We start from the raw sequence: 23,789 nt of genomic DNA on the forward strand, positions 1-23,789 counted from the left end.
AACTTAGAATACCAATATTCTTAAACTTAGATGAGGAATCTGGAGACCTGGCTTTTTGAACAGCCACTGAGAATGATTTCTAAAACTTAGATTTCAGATCCATAAAAATAGTAGTAGTTACATTTACCCTACCTGTTTTACTGAATTATTGTAAAGATAAAATGAAAAAGTGGTGAAAATAACTTTGTAAAAAAAAAAAGTGTCCATATTGGTGCCAGTAATACAAGTGAAATAGGTCTAATTTTATTCCCTTTTACCTAAAAGACTTGAAATATTCAGATTATATACATATGAAAGTTTTTCATAATTCATGTAGAATAAATGGTCATAAATTTTGTGGTTGCAATTGTGTTTAATTTTGAATTGGGGGAAATTTTATTTGTGAATTTTAGAGAACTGGAGAAAAAAATAGTTGAGTTTTATTCTCTATCACACAGCAGATATTGCTGTTAAACTATTGTCTTCTTAGACAATTCCAGTTAATTAATGGAAAAAATTATTACAGTATGTTATATACACTTTATAACAGAGAAATTACATTGTTTACTAAAAGCGATTGAAAACTTTTTGAATAGAATTCCACCATCAAATGACATTTGTTATGTACTGAACATCTATCAAGCCAAAATATATTATTTAGTAATTCTTCTTTGTGATTAAATAAAAGAATATTGGCACTTCTTGTGAAATAACCTAACACATAAACCATTTTTTTTTTAGGATTCACTCAGGGTGATTAAGTGGCTATTGATATTTTATTGTTTGAAATGGCTTCTCTTTTATTGATATCCTTTGCTTCTTCAAATAATGGAAGATGTAGGTATTAAAAGTTTACTCATTTAGATTTCATTATATAATCATTTCATTCATTATCATATAGATTTCATTCGTAATAATTATATAGTGTCTTTGGCTCAAGATAAACAAAATATAAAAATATTTTTATCACAGAAATTGACCATGTTATAATATTTCTAATGATGAGAACTTATGTTATGGTGTGAGATGCCATCTCAGTGTGCTTTTTATTTGTGTCACCCCGATGATTAGTGACATTGAGCAAGGAATGCTTCCTACATTATTTTCCCTTCCAGCAGTGCTCAGCAAAATTTCCCATCAGTGGGCCTATAGAAGTGTGATACTGGTTTCTTTTCTGGGAGTGGAGTGGAGAAAAGAGATGAGAAAATCAGCTTTTTTTCATTCCTAATGGTCATTGTTTACTCCCATAAAATTATATATCCCACAACTTTCTCTTTGTTCAGTAAGATCTTTGATTTTTACAGGCTCAAATCCTCAAGTAATATTGTCCTATAGATAATACAGTTTCTAAATTATCTTTATTGTAATAATTAAAGTGCCGTTAATATATGTGTTCTTTGTGCTGGGTTTTATGTGTTTAAATATTGTTTATATTCAGATGGGCTACAATGTAGGTTTAGTTGGCATAAGTTGAATGAGTTATCCTATTTACTGATGCTAACATTGGCCTGAGAGACATTTAAATGGAGTTTGTATTTCTGAATTACCATTAACTAACTGCGTGATGTTCAGAGCCAAGCCACCTCATGTTTCTCTTCTCTAATATCTTTCACAAAGAATCACAACTAGCATATCTACAAAGACCCTGCCTCTTCCAAAATGAGTCTCTGAAATAGTTATGATATGCTTTTTATAAGACATTTCATTCATGTAATATTCCTTCAATGACTTTTTTATTATTGACTATTAATGCTTCAAAATATGTGATAATCTCTTTTCTTTACAAATTTTTTTTTACGAATGGAGCTAAATCTTCTTTACACCTGTATATGTAGAAGTCCTTAATTCTAAATACTTTCAGTATATTCAGACCTAGAAAAAAAAAAGTGTGGGTAAGCTTAGACAGTTCAACAGAAGTCTTTGATATTTCCTAAGATTTTAGATTCAAAATGTTGTGATAATTTTATAATATGTAAATTAATTTCATGTGAGAATTTATAGTTGCCAGCCATACTTTGCTGATTTTTAAAATGTTTCAGGTGCATAATATGATAGTTCAGCATCTTTGTACACTGCAGTGTGATCACTGCCACAAGTCTAGTTACTGTCCATCACCACACGGTTGACTCCCTCCACCCTTTTCACCCACCTGCCACCCAACCCCCTTCCTTTGTGATAACCACTAATCTGTGTTCAGTATCTATGAGTGTGTTTTGTTTCTTCTGTGGTTTTATTTTGCTTGTTCTTTTTTTTACTTGCACATATGAGTGAAACCATATAGTAATTATCATTCTCTTTCTGTTTCCCTTAGCATCATACCCTCAGTGTCCATTCATATTGTTGCAAATGGCGGGTCTTCAATGGCTTAACACTCTTCTATTGTAGATATAGATATATACACACTGCACCTTCTTTATCTCTTCATTCATTGATGGAAACAGGATGTTTCCATATCTTGGCTCTCATAAATAATGCTGCAGTGAACATAGGGGTACATATATCTTTTTGAATTAATATTTTTAAATACCTGGAAGTGGAATTGCTAGATCATACAGTACCTCTGTGCTTAATTTTTTGAGGAATCCCCATGCTGTTTTCCATAGTGGATGCACCAGTTTACTATTCTTTGCTGATTTAAATTGCTTGTTCTTTATAAAAGTGTAAGTGACAGAAGCAGCATGGAAAGTGAACTGCTCAAGATCACAACCCAAATTAGTGATGATTTCAAATATAGAATTTAATTTCTCTAACTTTGAGCTATTTAAAAGTATATCCAAGCCATATAACATTTCTCTACGGAACTGTTGTCTATAGTCCTGCCCAAGGATGGAAATAGAGCATATTACCACAGCGTATAATTTGACATTTTTTCCATTTATCTTAGGTTTGTGTCTGCTCAGTACAAAACACAAGCCAAAAAGTAGAAGATTACCCCAAACCTCCTATATATGAATGTTTAATACTACTGAAATTTGAAAGAATATGCATCTATAAAATTTGCATTTACGATTCTATTGAATTCTTTTATCTTTTGAAGAGAGGAAGTGGTGACATATCACATACTTTTAAAATGTATATTTTAATGAAGTTTGGTGTTTTAGAGTGAAAGCAACTTTAAAGGTTTAAACGGTTTTAGCACTAGGTAATTTGTCTGCTGAGCAAATAAATTTAAGCCAAATTTAGATTCAAAGAGCAGATGAGGTATTCCAACTCCTGAGCTGTCCAATCTGGGAACAAATGGAGCAGTGCCTGGAGAGGATGCACTAGGTAGGGTAATGCCATGGGAGCCCTGGGAAGCCAAGCCCAGCCAGAAAGACCTGAACAACTGCTACTGAGAGCAGAGGAGGGAAATGTGAGGGAGGCAAAAGAGAAAAATCAGATGGCATGATTCCTGTGTTTGAAAGTTTTAGGACTTTATATACGGAAAGAAGATCTGTAGGAGAGGAAAATAATTTAAAATAATGTGGAAATTTCAAGATTCTAAAATACTTGTTAATTCCCTCATATCCTCCTATAGCTTAAAAATTTCATTTTCATAAATTGCAGATAAGCAGTTGTTTGGTTTTTCATTCTGTCACAGTCTGAGTATCCTCCATATCATAGAGTGGAAATAAACTAAAACAGTCGTCTTCAAGGAGATTCTCGCTTGACCAAGACACAGATGGTGAATTAACCAACTTGCTGGAAGTCACATCAGCCAGTAAACAACCAAACTAAATGTGAATACACTTTGATTATGAAGAAGAGGAAGTATCAACAGTCAAGTATCAGCAGTGCTTTGGTTCATAAAAGACATTTCTGTGGTACATATACTCTTTATTGAGAAATGGACAGATTTTAATTTTCTAATACTAAATATCTCTTTCCCTCTCCCTCTCTCTCTTTCCCCCACCCCAACCTTTCCATTTCTCATTCATGAAAGAACTATTAGAATTATTGGTTAAGAGTTCCCACTGTGCCTCAGTGGATTAAGAACCCAAATAGTGTATGTGAGGATGTGAGTTGGCTTGGATCTAGCATTGCTACAGCTGTGACATAGGCCTGAAGCTGCGGCTCCAATTAGACCCCTGGCCCAGGAACTTCCATTACTGCAAGTGCACCCCTAAAAATAAATAATAATAAAAAAATAATTATTGGGTAAAATCAGTAAACTATATATATTTTATGATGGTCTTTTTTAGCAATTCAGATCCCATTTTCAGTAAAATAAAATTCAGACTATCCTCCTTCCAGTATATCTCTAGAGACAGTGTCCTCATTAATGGAAATTGTTCATATGTCCTTACTCGAGTTGTGAGGTCATTTTAAACTCTTAATTTATTCACATATATCAGGGAAGTTTAGGGTTCCCTACAGTTGTCTAAGGGGCTTATGGAGTGGGAACTGGAATTTGATAAGGGGGAAAGCAGGCAGATGAAGTCTGCCTCAGTGGAAGTAGCTCAATTTTTATAAAGTTTGTGTACTGAGGCTCTATTTTAAGTTTTGTTTGAGCTACAGATTACAAAACAAAAATAATAGCAGTAATAATGATGATAAAAATGGCAGTATTATTATGACATTCATTCTTCAACAAGATACTTTTCAACCTTACAATTTTATACTTGTAGATGAGTTTCCTTGAGAAAATTTTTATGGGTTTTGAACATCTTATCAAAATGGAGCTTTGACCTGTAAGTAAGCAGGTTACCATTCAAATACTGCATTTTTTGTTTTGTTTTGTTTTTAAAGTAACCTTTACCTTCCTCCATTCTTTCTTTCCTTTTTTTCCCTTTCTTCCACCCTTCTTTCTTTTCTTTCTTCCTTTTTTGTTAAAGGAAAAAATAGGCTAAAATTGCAAAATATTTTAAAATGCAGTTTTGAGAAATAAAATCCATCTATCTATGCATTTCATTTATATTAACACTATCTAACTGGAAAATGAATGAATAATTAGTATAACTGATATGGACAAATCTGGCACCTGTCTTGCAGGGTTTGTTCGCTTTTAGAAAGTCAGGGTAGATGACCAGGTCACCTGAGTTTTTCCTGCTGCTGCTAGTTAATGGAGGACTCTTGAGAACAGATGTCCAAATTTTGGAAGTTAAATGTATAGTCATAGTTAATAATATCAATGGAGGAAAGGTATAGGATAATAAATTACAAATAATTTATTATATACATATTTTTAATTGTTTGATTGTTTTTTTTGTTTGTTTTTTTGTTTTTTACTCCAGTTGTATCAGATTCTCATTTCATAGCACCCCAGCCCAGCCAGTTCATGTAAGGTCTCCATGAGTGCGTGTGTGTGTGTGTGTGTGTGTGTGTGTGTATGGTTTTTGCTCTATTTATTCATTCATTTATTAACACATTCATTTTCTTTTTTCTCATTTTCTCTTCCTATTCTATTCTTCCCTCCATGTGCAACCATTATGATTTATGTAATGTCTGTTGTTTATTTGTAAAAGATATAATATCAGTGTGAATATCATTTTAATGGACATAAATTTCATTGCGCAATAGCTCAGATCCTCTTTCTGCTTTATTTAACTTGGCAAATGATTTTAAGGTTGATCCACCCTTTGGCGTCAACACCTGATGTGGTCTCTCTCCTAAAACTCTGTTAAGTATTTCCATCATGAGTATTTAGTCTCTTCTCGCTGTCTGATTTTCCTGATGCTACTACCTCCCCACAAATAGAACTCAAGAAAATTTCTGGGTGACAGGGTGTACATGTGCTCAATTTTAGAACAATCTGCCACATTGCCCTCCAGAGTGGCTGCATTTATCTGCATTCCCATAAAATAACTACATGTTTATAAATTGTCAACAAGGAGTTGTTTTTCATCCTGACATAACAACCTCCTAGCAAGGATAATCTACTTGAAGTTAAGGTCCCCTAATGTCATATTCTGGTCAATACACTCTATTTTCTGGCTTTCAAACCTTTTTCAGTAGGGCAAGAGTTAAATATTCCATCATTATTGCTTTAATTTGCACTTCCTAATCTCTAATGAGTCTGGGCTTTTCTTTAAATACTTAAAACACTTTTGAATTTCCTTTTCTATTAATCATCTTTGTTTTACTAACTGCCAAGATATTTGTATTTTTCTAGTATAGATTTTTATTAATGTTTATAAGAGCATAAAATAGTAGACACAAAGTGGTGATCATCACAAAGGTAATGAATTGGGTAGTGGCTGCCATATAAATATTTGTGGAGTAAATAAATAAAAGTCATGAGCTTTTGTATGATATATGTTTGGATATACATATAATATTTTGATTGTTAATGCAATAATTTTAATCCAGAAGACATTTTTGAAATAATAGTACATATTAAATATAGACGAAGAAATAACTTACATGAAATTGTGTATTATAAAGATAAGAATAAATTTTGCCAGTTTGGGGAACATACAAAATTAAGCAATCCCAGAAGTTATAAAAACATCTATCTGAGAAGGTTTTATTTGTGACTGATTTTTTTTTTTTTTTTGTCTTTTTGTCTTTTCTGGGGCCACACCCATGGCACATGGAGTTTCCCAGGCTAGGGGTCTAATCAGAGCTGTAGTCGCCGACCTACACTAGAGCCAGAGCACCATGGGATCCAAGCTGTGACTAGGACCTACACCACAGCTCATGGCAATGCCTTAACCCACTGAGCAAGGCCAGGGATCTAACCCGAAACCTCATGGTTCCTAGTCAGATTCACTTCTGCTGTGCCACGATGGGAACTCTGGTGATTGATTTTTTTAATAAAAAAAATTACCCAATTATTGTCTTTTTTGGGTTTTGTTTCGTTTTGTTTGCTTTTTTAGGGCTGTACCCGCAGCATATGGAAGTTCCCAGGCTAGGGGTCAAATTGGAGCTATAGCTGCTGGCCTACGCTACAGCCACAGATATGCCAGATCCAAACCACGTCTGTGACCTACACCACAGTTCACAGCAATGCTGGATCCTTAACCCACTGAGCGAGGCCAGGAATCGAACCAGCATCCTCATGGAGCCTAGTCAGGTTCCTTTCCGCTTCACCACAGTGGGAACTCCTTTTTTGGTTTTTAATAACCTATTAAGTGCAAGATTTTGAGCCATTAACTCTTATTATTACTGCTGCACATTCAAAAAGTTAAGATTATCTTAGTTTTTCTGTTAGAAGTTATTAAAATAGGCATTTTCTAGGGATACAGTTGAGGTATCATTTGTACAATCTCAAACTTGAACCATTGGTTAACATCTACATTGATAAAATTTAAATATAAAGAAAATATTTTTGCTCAGAATGTCAAACAATAGATAACACCGCTCATGTGTTCACTCTCTTCCAGGAATTATTTCTAAATAAAAAAAAATATATCAGAGTAAAAATTTCCTTAAGATTGAATATACTTATATTCATATCAACTAAATTGATAAAATACTGCTTTAGTGAACTCCTCCATAGTATGATCTAATGATATTTGCTTGCATTTCAAAATAGTTTATAGGATATTTATTTATTTAGATTTTAGGACCGCACCTGCAGAATATGGAAGTTCCCAGGCTAGGAGTCAAATCAGAGCTACAACTGCCGGCTTACACCACAGCCACAGCAATGCAGGATGTGTCTGTGACCCACGCCATAAGCACAGCAACACAGGATCCAAGCCGCATCTGTGACCTACACCACAGCTCATGGCAACGCCGGATCCTTAAACCACTGAGCAAAGCTAGGGATCAAACCCACATCCTCATGGATACTAGTTGGGTTCATTACCACTAAGCCACGATGGGAACTCCAGTTTATAGGATTTTGTAGTTAATGTTTTTTCAAAAATATCGTATTTGAAAAAAACCTACTTAATCACACTTAATTCTCACAACAACTAAAAGCATCTTATGAATTAATAAGGAGTGATTTATATATTCACTTGGTTACTTGAGTATGGTTCTTGTGGGACTTGTAGGAAGTTGGAGAGGCAGTGGAAGGGGGAGTTGTTATTAAATGATGATGTTCAAGTAGCCACATGCCCTATAGTATCTAATACTCACCATTGAAATAAATAAAAGGATAAAAGAGTTGGCAAAATCTTTCTAACTTCAGTACTGCACAGATGTTAGTGGGAAAATGAATAAGGGGGAAAGAAGTTCAGCTGGTGTATCTTGGAACACAGCAAATCACATAATTATGATCTCAGCTAAATATCTAGGTAAAACCCTAGTTATATTTTTTATCAGTTTTATTTTTGATTTTTAAAACTTTCTTTTTATGATTAGAAGCATTTTTCATCTCACTGGATAATTATATTTCAGAAATTTGCCTCTTTATTTTAAGATGATGAAAAATAAACAGGCAAATTGAACAGAAGCATGAGAATGGTGCAGATTTTTTTTTTTTCATCAAAAATTCTGCAGAAAAGTGACAATGCAATTTCTGGATTATAGCGCCATTAATTTGTTTCAATTCAAAATCATCTATTCATAAATGCGCTCCTTCCTGTGACAAAATAAATAAATAAACACGTGCTTTCCGTATGCTTTTCAGTGTGCTTTTCCTCCTTGAGTGCTAAATTTTTCTTTAGTGGCATTATCACTGTCTTTTATGTAATTTTCTCATTTTATGTGTACAACAGCCTGGGATTGTTGAAATAAACCTAAGGCCCATCTGAAGATAAAGTTTTCTTGGAGTAAGTTATAGAAAAGTCATTCTTGTTTGTGTTATTGTGGGTATCTTTATGGACTTATTTTGCCATTTCACAGTAGTAAAAGAATTTCCCTTACTTATTTGCAAGTGGTAATATGCTTTCTAATGTGTATCAAAATCACTAAAGCTTTTAAAGACTCAGTCATGCCGTATTTAGAATTTCCCATGAAAGCCAACAGTGGGCAGTAGGGAATTTCACATAGGCATCTGTGAAGCTCATTGAAAACCTAATTGTTCAACAAGTATTTCTTTTTATTTAAATTATAACTTAGTCATCACATTCAGATTTTTTTTTCCCCTCAGGTAAAGCTGGTAGATTCACAAATATCTGGGCATTATAACTTTGAGTGGTTTCATCCAATGTATATCTAGTTCACATAGCCACGTATTAAGACCATGGGATTTGTGCCAAATATGCACCTTAAATTATTTGACATCTCGTGTACAATGGACCAAAGAAACTAAATGTAAAATGCTGAAATACTAATTATGTTACTACTTTTTTTGAATGAAAATTATCTTTCTAGGAAGAGAGAAAACATAAAATGCCCTATTACCTGTCCAGCAACATAATTTATGGGACCCAGTGCAAAATGAACACAGAGGGCTCTTTGTTCAAAAGCATTAAGAATTTCAAGATGGCAGCAGCAAAGCATCAAACCAAACACGGGATTCTCCTGATCACAGAGCATACTACTGCCCAGGCCACACACATACCCATGACACTGCCCTCTATAGAACATTTCTGCTGCTTCTCCTCAGGAATATCATGAAGGCAGTGAAGAAAAAGACACACCATGGAAATTTATTTTTATCAGAACAGTTTTACCTAAGCACAGTTGAAACTCTAACAATTTCTTAAAAAGAGCTTTACAATAAAATCCTAATGACTATTTTCTACCACTTGTATTCCATAATAGAATGGAAGTTTACCCTCTTCTAGTTGCTTTTTGCCCATGGAATAATTATAATGGTGGTTGCAGTTATTTTTTTCCCCACACGATATTGGTTGAAGCAGTGTTTTCTTTATAGTAGTGTGAACACAATGCATGTGTTTGATAATATTTAATAGATTTTCCAAAACAGCATTTTGCATGTTGTATTAGATACATTTTATATGTTTCTGGTAAGTTTATGAAATCAAACTATGTATGCTTTGGGTATTAATGTTCCAGAGAACTTTGAACTGATGTTCTCTGAAATGGTGTGCTGAGTTGGCTTTTAAATGCAAAGCAGTGTCTTCTATGCCATATGAATCCAGATGAGCCATAACATGTTTTTTTAATTTCATACTTGAATTTGTCGTTTTAGGCATGCAAGTATTGGAATGGAATGGAATTCCTTTAACTTCTAAAACGTATGAAGAAGTCCAGAGTATCATTAGTCAGCAAAGTGGGGAAGCAGAAATATGTGTAAGACTGTGAGTTTTTCCCCATCTTTTTGTTTCCATTTTTTGGCTATTCATGGCTCTTTTAATTTAAAATTGTTAAGGTGGAACCTTTGCCAGTTAGCAAGATTTTCTGTAATTAGAAAATAAAGTGAATACAAGGTTTATAGATTTCTTGTGTTCAGAATCAATGTCTAAAGCATAGAAAGAATTCACCTACTTTTGTTTCTGATTATATCCCCTTTCATGCTTTTACTGAAATATGAACCATTTAAATGAAAACCTAAAGCCATTCAGATTTCATGGATGTGTAAAGTATTTCAGAATGAACTTACATTTAATCCATAAAGATTTCACCTTAAATAATCATTTTTATCAGCTGACTTTTAACAGCATTGCAAATATATATTTGGTTAGAGGGGTGAGCATGCTTTGAAATTGCTTTATATCATTAACCACTTCTCATTTACCTACTGAAAAAAAAAATATTCAGTGCAGTTGGGGGAAAGGGGCCTTTTGTCTCAGATTTCCTCAATTGCTTTCTTAATTTTTTTTTGTTTTAATTTTTAGGGACCTCAATATGCTATCAGATTCTGAAAATCCCCAGCACCTAGAACTTCATGAACCACCGAAAGCTGGTAGGTGAAAGCAGTCTGCTTCCAACTGTGGGGAGTGATGGAGAAGTAATTGTAGAGGCAGATGTTGCTATAGATGAAGATAAGGACATAAACATGGATATAGGCATAAGTCAATTTATGGAAATATATTTATGTCATCATAAAGAAAATCAAAAGCATTGTAGCTACATTTTTCGTATTCTAGGGAAACACATATTAACATGTTAGACCCATTAAAGAAGTTCATGTGAGATTCTTGCTAAGTTCACATTTTTAATTCTTTAAAAATAAATTCATTGTATGAAAGTAATCCATTGAGCCATTTATTTATGGTTCTATATCATTTTTAGGTAATGCTGCATTCATTTTAGCATAAATAGATTTTGGAACACTTACTCATAGATATATTACAGATTGCCATTTATAATAAAATTAACATATGATTCCATAAGTACATGATGAATTAGATTTAACTCTTTCTTAGATAGCAAATATTGCCTATAAATTTAGATCTCTTATAAGATTAAAAATATCACTATTCCTTTGTTCAACAAATATTTGTTGAGCATTTCCTATGCTATACTGAGCATTTCTAAGAGTCTGAGTTACTGTACCAAACAGAACAGAGCAAGGCCTGGAGAAATTTTCATAATCTGTAAATGTAAATATATTCTTTGAAATTTTCCCATTTAGCAAAATAGATATGTAAGATCTCAGGAAAGAAAAACAGCCAATCATACAAATTAAATTTCAGTGAATAAAATCAAAAATTTTATCATATATACATTTCTCAATATAAAATATTTAAAAAACATTTTATGAAGATAAAATAGGAACTTCAAATTTCCTTTGTCAGAGTTCCCACTGTGGCACAATGGGTTAAGAATCTGATTGGAGTGGCTGGGGTCATTGTGGAGGCAAGGGTGGATCTCAGGCCAGCACAGTGGGTTAAAGGATGTGTCCTGGGACCTTCAATATGCCACATGTGCAGCCATTAAAAATAAACAAGCAAAATTTTTAATTAAAAACAATCCTGTCATCTGAAGTCTTTCATTCTTCTCAGAACTTTCAAGACTTCTTTAGAAATAGATACATAAAGATACAGTTGCATGTATTTTTTTTTAACTTAGCTTGTTTTATAAGCAACATTTTGACTTTGTCATCTAGAGCTCAAATAAGTTCCATGATATTAATTACCTATGAAACTGAGAATATGTGAAGCTGTTTCATTTTGTTGTAGTGGATAAAGCAAAATCCCCAGGGGTTGATCCCAAGCAGTTGGCAGCAGAGCTTCAGAAGGTCTCACTACAGCAATCACCACTGGTTCTTTCGTCAGTCGTTGAAAAAGGATCTCACGTTCATTCAGGTCCTACATCAGCAGGATCCAGTTCTGTTCCCAGCCCTGGGCAGCCAGGCTCACCCTCAGTGAGCAAAAAGAAACACAGCAGCAGCAAGGTGAGAAGTGTCCAAAGCGACCTCCAATTACTTATTTTCTAGCTCCTTATTCAGACTAGGAGATAAGAAATACAGTATCATCTCCTAAGATGTTTTTCAAGTGATTTCTCCTTTCCTAATGATCTCTTGAAACAAACAAACAAACAAACAAAACATTTTTACATTTCTGTGTATGTAACTGATCAAGATGTAGCAAAGTGATGTATATATACATCTCAAAAGATTTTAGCACTTGTTATTTCAGTGAACTTGAAAAATCTGTCTGATGCTTCATGTTCTTTTTCTTTTTTGTTGCAAACATCTAAGCCCCTTTGCATCAGATGTATCTTTGTGGGTTTTTTTTTTTTTTGGAAACAGAAGATATACATTACATTATATCTTGTAACTTAAGTAAAAAGTACACAGAAATGAGGAAATTTTAGGGCAATGGAAAAGGAGGAAAGCAAAAATGAAATAAGAATAACAGAAGCCTTCCTCAACCAAGTCTTTCCATATTCTAATCCTTCAAATCAGAAGTTACCCTTCCTTCCTCCTTCCCTCCCTCCAAAGTGCCAGATGCTTTATGTATCTCTTAAGACAATTTGTTTCTTGATTATAGTTACTTGTTCACTTATTTTTATCCTCCCAAATGGGCTGCAAGCTCATTAAGAATCAAGAACCATTCCTTATTTACTTTATAGCTCCCTTAAGCGCTTAAGAGTGGCTTGCATAGAAGAGTGGCAGAATAAATAAATGTCAGTTAAACCATCAGTGGCATCTTTGAGTCTCTGTAATATTATAAGGGGTACAAAATTTGATTTTTTTGTAATATATTATGGTAATGATTTTTTTCGGAGGGGGGATGATTAGAAGATGAAAAAGAGTATAAGACCAACACTGAGGATATGATATTGACATGTTTTATGAGATGTGGTCATTTTTTTCTATGCCAACAATGTGGCCTATGTGACAGTTGAGCACTTGAAATGTGGCTAGTGGCTGGTGCTAATTGAGATATGCTGTATATGTGATTACACAGCAAATTTCAAAGACTTAGTATGAAAAAATGTAAAATAGCTCATTATAATTTTTATCTTGATTTCATGGTGAAATAGTAATATTCTAGTAAATTTAATTTTAAAAATATGCCAGTAAAATCAATTTCATCAGTTTATTTTTATATTTTTAATGTGACTACTAAAATATTTTAAATAACCTATGTGGCTCACATTATATTCTACTGGATAGTAATGGTATAGAGATTACATTTTAACTATTATTAATAGTAGTAACAGTAATCAAATCTGGTTAGATAATATATATAGAGAGAAATCTATAATCATTAGATGCTAACACTCTAAAGAAGGGGACTATTACCTATTCATCTTTTGGGAGTAGAGGATTATTGTCAACATTTAGCTGGTATTGATTTTCTCAGAATGCTTTTGCTGAATAAATAAATAAATTTAATGATATTTCTTGACCCATCAACATCTAGTATGCACAAAAGACAGTACTTACTTTTACTTATTCTCTAAAACCTACAGTGTTAAAAAATTTATATTGAAAGATTAGAGAAATACAGAGTGATGGTTTGAAGCTTAAATGTTCCTGAGTCAGGTAATATAATGTGTCCAAATATAGCATATGTTCTTCAGTTAATTTAGAAAATTGTAGTTTTAACATCCTTTTGTTAGGTGTGAGACTAACTATGTTAAATTATAAAATATTAGTGTAATGGAATGTATTAAGACTAAAATATTTAAATCATAGCATAATTACAATTTAGATATTAGAAAACCATCAAATAAACATTTAAATAATTATTCATAAGTAATTATTAATCTATTAATAACACTCTAAAGTGATTGCTTTTGAGTTAATGTAAGATACTAAAAAGTATTAGCTTACTAATTCAGTATAAATTTTTGTCCTCAAAATTTTTATTTTACTGCTTCAAGCTGTTTTATTTCTGAAATTTCAAAATGTATTATATCTCTAAAATCTGAATAATTTCTTCTAAGTCATGGTATAAATAAATAGGTCAATGAAAGTGCTTATTAGTTTTAAATATGTAATTAAACTTAAATGTAAGTTTGTAATTAAATAGGTCCTTGCTTTCCCAAACTTTTCTGATCATGGCACATAACATCTCAGTAATTTTTTCATGATGCTGTCATGCTCAAAGAAATAACTCAAACAATTTGATTTCTATTGCGGTTGAGTCCAAACAATTTAACTAGTATTCATGTCCTAACATCCTAGTAACCATTGGACAAAAATAATATATATCAAATGAGATAAAAATAATATATATTTCATTGTTAATAACTAAAATTACATATCAGTAGAGTATATGCTCCTGATGGGCACTGCACAGCTACTCAAACTGTGGAATTGGTTTGGACCCTGGCACTCTCACTTCCTGTTCTACACTGACCTCACTGATTTTTTTGAAGTATATTTTTTTATCACCACATGATCAAAAAACAGCCTTGCAAAGGTATGACATCACTGAAAAGAAATACTTGTCTCTAATCATAAACTGTAACTGGTGTTTTGTCCACCCTGGAGCTGGTGGTTTGTCCACTGTCCAATAATAAAATACGCACCCCAAACAATTAAAAATGGTCCAGAGGTTTATTCTCTGTGTTGCATCTGGTTATGTTTGCATCATCATATGTCAGATGTACTAAAACTGTCAAAAGGAAAATAAAAACAAAATATATTATCAATCATTACTCTGGGTTTCTTTGGTGGGGCCTTATTTTTTAATTTTTAATCTCTAGATATTCCTCAGTCTTCCTCATTGAGATGCAAGGATATCTGGTTTTAGGAAATCCCCATCTTGAACTGAGATGTAAATAATTTGAGGAACTTGTGTGGTCCTTATTCTTATAGATTGAGTTTTCTTTTCTTAAAATTTAAACAGTAAAGTAATCATTAAGTAAATACCATTGTTCAGTAAGTAGCAGCCTATCCTTTGTAGCCAAAGCATAGTTTCAATATTAATGATTGGCCATTCTTATAAATTAGCTTAACTAATAAAGAATCTATGGCTTAGGAGTTCCTATTGTGGCTCAGCAGAAATGAATCCAACAAGTATCCATGAGGACACGAGTTCAATTTCTGGTCTCACTCGCTGGGTTGGGTTAAGGATCTGGCATTGCCATGAGCTGTGGTATAGGTCACAGACATGGCTCAGATCTGGCATGCTGTGGCTGTGGTGTAGGATGGCAGCTGCAGCTCCAATTCAACCCCTAGCCTAGGACCTAAAAAGGCCCCCCCCCAAAAAAAAAGAAAAATAGAATCTATGGTTTAGAAAATGTAGCCCCTACCCATACTTTACCAGTGATTACATTATTTTCTTTCTTATTTCATAGAACAAAACCTAGGCTATAGCTGTGTTCTTTGGTTGCTCTCATTTCTAGCATACATTTATAAAAAAAAAGGTAGCAGAACAAGTATATATACCTAAATACATATGAATTTTTTTCCTTTTCTGATTCATTATTAAAGTAAGGCCAATATTATGTACACATATGGAGACAGGCCCTTATTTGTAGGGTAGCAAGCTTATTACCATTTTAGCAAACATTTTCCTATATTGATGCCTCATTGCCTGAAGTGCTATTGTAATTCTGGGGTAGGCACATCATCCTTTTATAGAAATTTGTATACATTCTCTTGAAATGTAACAAATCAGCAGTCAGTCATTTACTCAGTAGAATGAATCAGATCACATTCTTCACTATTTTTAAGGCTTTATTGACATAAGGAACTTATTAAGGAAATGAGAACTTATCTAGAATGGGTTGGACTTTTAATACTAGGGAGTGATTGCCTGGGTGCTTTACTCTAGAAGGAAGCGGGGTGGAGCTGAGCACCTAACAAAGGAATGCAAAGATGCACTTTCATAACTTGTGGGCTCAGTGGCAAATTATATAAAAAACAATATCTTTTTCATTCTCTTATAGGTGTTTAAAATCTGTTTAATATTTAAATTGAGTACTTTGAATCAAAAGTCTTCCTCTTCTTAAGTAGTTGAACATACATTACTGAAGGTACAAAATTATAGCTTCAAAACAGGCTTCACAAAATGAAAAAGAGATTTATGCAGCTATAAAATTAGATGTGTATTGAGAGGCGTAAGTAGATACTATAATCTGAAGCAGCCAAACGGATAAAATGTGTTACCCAGACAGTGTGCTCTGACCAAACAGAAATTAATTCAGAAAGAAGTTGAAATGGTAAATTCTATGAAAGCTTTATCCATTAATCTAATATATATTTTAATATTGCAGCCTACTGATGCAGCAAAGGTTGTCTCTCATCCAATTACGGGGGAAATTCAGGTATGGAAGTTTTTAAAAGATTTTTATTATACAAAGTTTTATGGCTCTTCCCCCCCCCACTGGTCTATTGAAATTGTAACCATTTTTGGAACATTTCCTATTTCATAATACATACAGATATATAAAGGAAAAATAAAATTTTATAGAGTAGTATTTTTAATACAAATACATGTTTATAAAATCGAATCTTATCTGTGGAATTATGTATTTTGAAATCTTGCTGATACTTGAACACTTTCAATGTTTTATGCCTCTGTTACTTGAGATTTGTTGAATATGTTTCAAACTTGACTGATTCTCCTGGAAATTTGAAGCTTCCTTCTTTAAGGTTTCATGACTCTCCGGCTATTCTCTTTTCTTCTTCTGATCAACAGTTGTTAAATAATCACTGAATAGTTCTAGAGCAATCTGACTCATACTGGTGGTCATAACCAATCTATAGTTTATAAAATCAATGCAGAGGATTTTGACCAGGAAAGTAGAGGAAAAATAGTGTAAATCATTATCTGTTTCAGTTCTGTATGTTTGTGTTTATATATTGTGTCATGTATGGGATTGAATAAAAAATGCTTTTCTAAGCTGTATTTTAGATGATACCAAAAAGTAATTTAAGGTAGGTAAGAGATGTCATATGGAAAGAATTAACACAGCATAAAATAGTAACTTTTTGAAGATAGTACATTTCAGCTAAGGCAAAGAGAACAGTGAGTCTTAGTTGCATCACAGTACATGCTAGAGGAAATTTTCATGAAAGACTTCACACAGGGTAAAAGATTTGAACTAATTTGAGGATATGCATAGGAAAAGGGGGAAGTGTTTTCCTGGAAGAATAAATGGTGCAAGGGAAAATTCTGCTGCCAGAGAGTAATGAAAAGAACAGATCCCTTTGCTGCCGGGAAATGTTTCTGTAGAGATAAGCTGAGACTAAATTAAAAGAACCTTGAACAAGAGCCGAGGGATGTGAGCCACAACATAATAAAGTGATCAGTCAATATTTTGGAATGAGAGTGAGGCTAATTGAAAGGAATATGTAATAAAAATTCATAGGGTAATGGCCTATAGAAAATATTATAACAGGGAGGACACAGAGGCACAGAAATCAGTTAAGAATTACGTAGGCACACACTGATTAAAGCAGATGTGCAGTGGGAGGGTAGAAATAGATAAAGAGTGCAAGATGGAGCCTGGTCATCTGTATGCTCTCCACCTTGCTATCTCTCTGCTATTTCCCACTTCTAGAGAGCCAGACCTGATCTTTCTTCATTTCACATGCAATAAAGAAAATACTAGATGTTTTGATTCATAATATTGCTTTCTTTCTCTCTTTTTCATTTTTTTTTAAACTTCTTGCTCATAGACCAATATTTACTGTTTCTTTTTGGCTTTTTGTTGTTATTTATTCTTATTTTATTTTCCTTTCCCTTGAGTTTAATTCTACAGTGGAAACTGACTCTAGCAATACTCCTTCATAACTCTTGGGATCTTTTCTTTTTGGATATTTTCTTATAACAGTGATTTCAATTTTTTTAAATCTTTCATCTTTTGTCTTTTAGCAAAACCTTGTTCCAAGTGAAACCTTACATAGACTCCCAGACAATGAATTACCAGCACCAAATAGCTCTGCTTGAGGGTTACTAGGGGCATCCCATTCTCTCTCAGATGTAAACTCTGAGCAACTCTAAGTGTGCTCTAAGGCACCAGATTTACAAAGTAAATTTGGAAAGCACTCTCTTAGAGTCCCCCGTAAATTACAATAAGAAATCATTTTGCTGCCTCATCAGTTAAAAGTGGGTTTTTAGATTGGCAGAGAAAGGAGAAAAGGGGAAAGAATTTCTCCTTAAAGATTTGGAAGCTGGAAGTTCCTGCTGTGGTGCACCAGGATTGGCAGCACTGGGATGCAGGTTCAGTCCCCATCCTGGCAGAGTGGGTTAAGAATGCGACATTGTTGCAGTTGTAGCATATATCACAACTGTGGTTTGGGTCTGATCCCTGGCCCAGGAGCTCCATTATGTCATGAGGTGGTAAAAATAACAAAAAAAGAGAGAGAGAAGGAAGGAAGGAAGGAAGGAAGGAAGGAAGGAAGGAAGTAAAGAAGGAAGGAAGGAAAGAGAGAGAGAAGGAAGGAAGGAAAGAGGAAGGAAGGAAAGAAAGAGAGGGAAGGAAGGAAGGAAAGAGAAAGAAAGAAAGAAAAAGAAAGGAAGGAAAGAAAGAAAGAAAAGAAAAGAAAAAGAAAAGAAAAAAGAAAAAAGATTTGGAAGCTGTTATAAACCTCAGTGAAATTAATTGCAGATAATTCCTATATTTTGATACTCCATTATAGCACATTTACTGCAGTTCTGAAACTCCCACTTCTCTCCTCTTCCTTCATGGACCTTTGTTTCGTGTTTCATATTGCTTTCATGATAGTCAGAGAGACTCTGGGCCTTTCTGTACCAAGAAAAGAGATCAAAGATTCCTTTTCTGCCATAGAACATAACCAGATTAAAATAATACTGAAATTAGGAAATTATTTTAATTATTAAATTTTAAATGAAGACTGATTCATCTAAATTATTCCATTTATCCCATTTTCAGCATTAAACATAGCATATCTGTTTTGTATGATTATAAAAAATATGTCCATTTTTTATTTATGGATTTACTTTTTGAAAATACAGATCCCGGAGTTCCTGTAGTGGCGCAGTGGTTAACGAATCCGACCAGGAACCATGAGGTTGCCAGTTTGATTCCTGGCCTCGCTCAGTGGGTTAAGGATCTGGCATTGCCACAAGCTGTGGTGTAGGTCACAGACGCTGCTCGGATCTGGCGTTGCTGTGGCTCTGGCGTAGGCCGGCAGCAACAGCTCAGATTAGACCCCTGGCCTGTGAACCTCCGTATGCCTCAGTTTTGGCCCTAAAAAGACAAAAATAAAAATAAAAAAAGAAAGAAAAAGAAAATACAGATCCTTTCCTTTCTGTTATAAGCAGAAATAGCATCAAACAGAATTATATTATTTGAAATGATGATATTGTCAAAATAACTATACTCTCTCTCCAAGGCAATCTACAGATTCAGTGCAATCCCTATCAAATTACCAATAGTATAAGTGGGTTCCTTTTTCAACATACCCTCTCCAGCATTTATTATTTATAGACATTTTGATGATGGCCATTTTGGCTAGTCTCAGATGTAGTAGTTTTGATTTGCATTTCTCTAATTATTAGTGAGGTTGAACATATTTTCATGTGTTTTTTGGCCATTTGTATGTTTTCTTTTGGAAAAAGAACAAGAATAAAATATTTTAAAGTTTGTTTGGTAACACAAAAGACCCAGAACAAGAATAAAATATTTTGTTTGATAACACAAAAGACCCAGAAAAGCCAAAGCTATCCTGAGAAAGAAAAATGGAGCTGGAGGATTTAGGCTCCCTGACTTCAGACTCTACTACAAAGTTAAGTCATCAAAACAGTATGGTATTAGCACAAAAACAGAAATATAGATCAATGGAAAATGATAGAAAGCCCAGAATTGAAGCCATGCACCTATGGTCAACTATCTATGACAAAGGAGGCAAGAATATACAATGTATGAAAGACAGTCCATTTAAATACCTAAATATAAGTCCAGATACCATAAGACTCTTAGAGGAAAACATAGGCTAAACACTTTCTGACATAAACCACAGAAATATTGTAAAAATTCAGATCTGCCTGCTAGAGTAATAACAATAAAAACAAAAATAAACAAGTGGAACCCAATTAAAAGCTTTTGCATAGCAAAGGAAACCCTTAACAAAAAGAAAAGACAACCCACAGAATGGGATAAAATATTTGAAAATGAAGTGAGTGATAAGGGATTAATCTCCAAAATATATAAATACCTCCTGTAGATCAATATCAATAAAACAACCCCATCAAAAAATGAGCAGAAGATGTCAACAGACAGTTCTCCAAAAGAAAACATACAAATGGCCAAAAAAAACATGAAAAGATGTTCGACCTCACTAATAATTAGAGAAATGCAAATCAAAACTACTATATCTGAGACTAGCCAGAATGGCCATCATCAAAATGTCTATAAATAATAAATGCTGGAGAGGGTATGTTGAAAAAGGAACCCTCTTATACTGTTGATGGGAATGTAAATTGGTGCAACCCCTATGGAAAACAGTATGGAAATTCCTCAAAAAACTACAAATAGAACTATCATATGATCCAACAATCCCACTCCTGGGCATCTATCCAAGGAAAACCATGACTTGAAAAGATATGTATCCCAATGTTCACTGCAACACTATATACAATAGCCAAGACATGGAAGTACCTAAATGTCCATCAACAGAGGAGTGGATAAGGAAGTTGTGGTACATATATACAATGGAATATTACTCCACCATAGTAAAGAATGAAATAAGGGATTTGCAGCAACATGGATGGACCTGAAAATTATCATGCTAAGTAAAGTCAGACAGACACAAATATCACATACTATCATTTATATGTGGAATCTAAAAAATGGTTACAGAAGTACCCATTGTGGTGCAGTGGAAATGAATCTGACTAGCAACCATGAGGTTGTGGGTTCAATCCGTGGCCTTGCTCAGTGGGTTAAGGATCCAGCATTGCCATGAGCTATGGTGTACTTCATAGACTCAACTCGAATCCCGTGATCCTGTGGCTGTGGCGTAGGCCGGCGGCTACAGCTCCAATTTGACCTGTAGCCTGGAAACCTCCATATGCCGCAAGTGTGGCCCTGAAACAGACTCACATACTTTGAAAAACTTATGGTTATCAAAGGAGACAGGCTTAGGAAGAAGGGATGGAATGGGGATTTGGGATGTAAATGTTCTATAATTAAGTTGTGGTGATGATGTTTATACAACTAAATATAATAAAATTCATTGAATTAAAAAATAACTGATGCCAAAAGAATCTTTTACTTTTGAATGAGAAAATTAGTTAATTGTTTTGCATCATGCAGGCTTCTCAAATATTAATTTGAATCTAAGTCTTTTTTTTTTTTTTTTTTTTTTTTTTTTTGTCTTTTCCAAAGCCGCACTCGCAGCATATGGAGGTTCCTGAGCTAGGGGTCCAATCGGAGCTGTTGCTGCTGGCCTACACCAGAGCCACAGAAACGCCAGATCTGAGCCACATCTGTGACCTACACCACAGCTCACAACAATGCCAAATCCTTAACCCACTGAGCAGGGACAGGGATCAAACCTGCAACTTCATGGTTCCTAGTCAGATTCATTAACCACTGTGCCGCGAAGGGAACTCCTGAATCATGTCTTACTGTTCAGTTTTACAACAGCTATGTCTCTTCTCTTCAGCTTTTAAAATTAAAAAGAGGGGTTCCCGTCGTGGTGCAGTGGTTAACGAATCCGACTAGGAACCATGAGGTTGCGGCTCGATCCCTGCCCTTGCTCAGTGGGTTAACGACCCGGCATTGCCGTGACCTGTGGCAAAGGTTGCAGACGCGGCTGGGATTCCGCGTTGCTGTGGCTCTGGCGTAGGCCGGTGGCTACAGCTCCGATTTGACCCCTAGCCTGGGAACCTCCGTATGCCGCGGGAGCGGCCCAAGAAATGGCAAAATACAAAAAAAAAAAAAAAAATTAAAAAGAGCAATATTCCATTATCTTAAATCTTTCACTCTATTAGGAAAGCAGGCAGGGAAAGAAAAGGTATAAGTTTAGTATTAGCTAATGTAATATAGGAAGAGAGAAAATCTACACATTCTTAAACAGTCTTACAATTTAGCACTGACATCTTAAAAAATCCACTCACTGCTAATTATTTAATGAAATGCAAAATATATTTTCTAAAAAATTTATCAGTTTATTTTCAAAATTCTGGCAATTGTATTTATGAAAATTAACATTTCCTAGTTTCCTAAAAGTGGAAATTTTGTTTAAAAAATGCAAATAGTATTCACTGTATGATTTTCTTTCTAAATGAATTTTAGACAGGTCAGAACTTTCACCATGGAAAGAATGAACAGCATATTTACTAGTAATTAACATAAGTCTGGGAGCTCCCAATTAAATTAGACATCAGCTGGTCTGTTCAGCCTCAAATAAAATGGAAGTGATGGTTGATGATTCTTAGAATTTTTAAAATATATTGGGAACATGTTGAATGATAATGTATTTTATGGTTTTTAAAACCACAATCAATAATGTTCATGGAATATTTTCTGATCCCTTTAAGCTTCAAATCAACTATGATCTGGGAAATCTCATAATACATATTCTGCAAGCAAGAAACCTTGTCCCTCGAGACAACAATGGCTATTCAGATCCCTTTGTTAAAGTGTACCTTCTTCCAGGGCGAGGGTAAGTAAAGAAGCAGTGTTTTCTAAGTATTGTACATGTGGTCCCATGGTTTAAAAAATATTCATAATGTCTTATGGTCTCTAATTTCAAAGAGTTTTAGTATCTTTTCCTTATTTTTATCCACATGTCATATTTATTTGTTTCTGACTATTGGATAATATCGGTGGAATTAAAAATTTGTAGTTAAGCCTTAACAGGTTTTGAGACCTAAAATCATAACAAAACTTGCCTGGATGACAGCAGGTCAGTATTTTAATTCCAAAAACCACTCAGATAGACTGTGAAATCATGTAAGTTATTTGTGGCAGATTTAAAGAATTAGTTTACTTTCCCAAATACATTTGTGAAACCAATGCTCAAGGACTCATTGGTTACTCTTTTATTTTATAGGACAGGTTTATTATTCATACCTTAAGTGTTTATTAGGTGACTTGCTATATTATTGTTTATATGCATGTTTCCAAATCAGTGTTTTGAAATTTTAAATAAGGAAAAGAGTAATATTTGAAGTGTCCACTTTGGTAGATAGATGAAAAATATCTCTTCGAATCTCTTGTGTGATATATAAACTATTCATATAAAGCAAGTGCTCTTTAGAGATGTTTAATTTTCACATAATAAATGCAAATTGCTATGGTCTGGCATATAAATTAGTATTCAAGTTGGCTTCAAAACTGTAATTTGGACCCAACAGCTGATTATCCATTATCTGAACAATTTCTACTAGCCAAATTAGTATGACGGAACCATAAGTAATCAACAATTGGAATTATAATAAAAAGAATTTGGTGCTGGTAATTTGAAAACCCTGGTTTTATTTTTGCTCCATTTTCATTTAACTTGATGAGTGACATTTGAATATAACTTTTTACTTGGACATTTTCAAATGTTGGAAGCATAAAGAAAATAAATAGTATAATGATCCATCATGTACCCATTACTTAACTTCAATAATTATTCCTTCCTAGCCATCATGTTTGATTTTTACCTTTATACACTCCCTCCATCCAGATTATTTTAAAGTAGATCTCAGCTCTTGTAATTT

The 23,789-nt window shown here is 33.9% G+C and overlaps 1 protein-coding gene across 17 annotated transcripts in view; it reads left to right on the forward strand.

Moving 5' to 3' along the window:
* PCLO (piccolo presynaptic cytomatrix protein) overlaps nucleotides 1–23,789 on the forward strand; it is a 397,307-nt gene that overhangs the window by 296,783 nt on the left and 76,735 nt on the right. For 16 of the 17 annotated variants that reach the window (XR_014816013.1, XM_084977292.1, XM_084977293.1 and 13 more), the window contains 5 exons: nucleotides 9,950–10,058; nucleotides 10,596–10,663; nucleotides 11,883–12,097; nucleotides 16,381–16,431; nucleotides 22,620–22,744. Coding sequence is in view for 15 of the 17 variants with exons in the window: in XM_084977292.1 (XP_084833418.1) it covers nucleotides 9,950–10,058; nucleotides 10,596–10,663; nucleotides 11,883–12,097; nucleotides 16,381–16,431; nucleotides 22,620–22,744 (568 nt within the window). In the remaining 2 variants the exon portion in view is untranslated. Of the gene's footprint in view, nucleotides 1–9,949; nucleotides 10,059–10,595; nucleotides 10,664–11,882; nucleotides 12,098–16,380; nucleotides 16,432–22,619; nucleotides 22,745–23,789 lie in introns of those variants that run through there. The other variant, XM_084977305.1, reaches the window with a different exon arrangement.

The sequence above is a fragment of the Sus scrofa genome, chromosome 9, assembly GCF_054392235.1.
Source record: "Sus scrofa isolate SSC_HxYL_T2T_F1_AM1 chromosome 9, Sscrofa_HxYL_maternal_Yorkshire_Landrace_v2.0, whole genome shotgun sequence".
NCBI lineage: Eukaryota > Metazoa > Chordata > Mammalia > Artiodactyla > Suidae > Sus > Sus scrofa.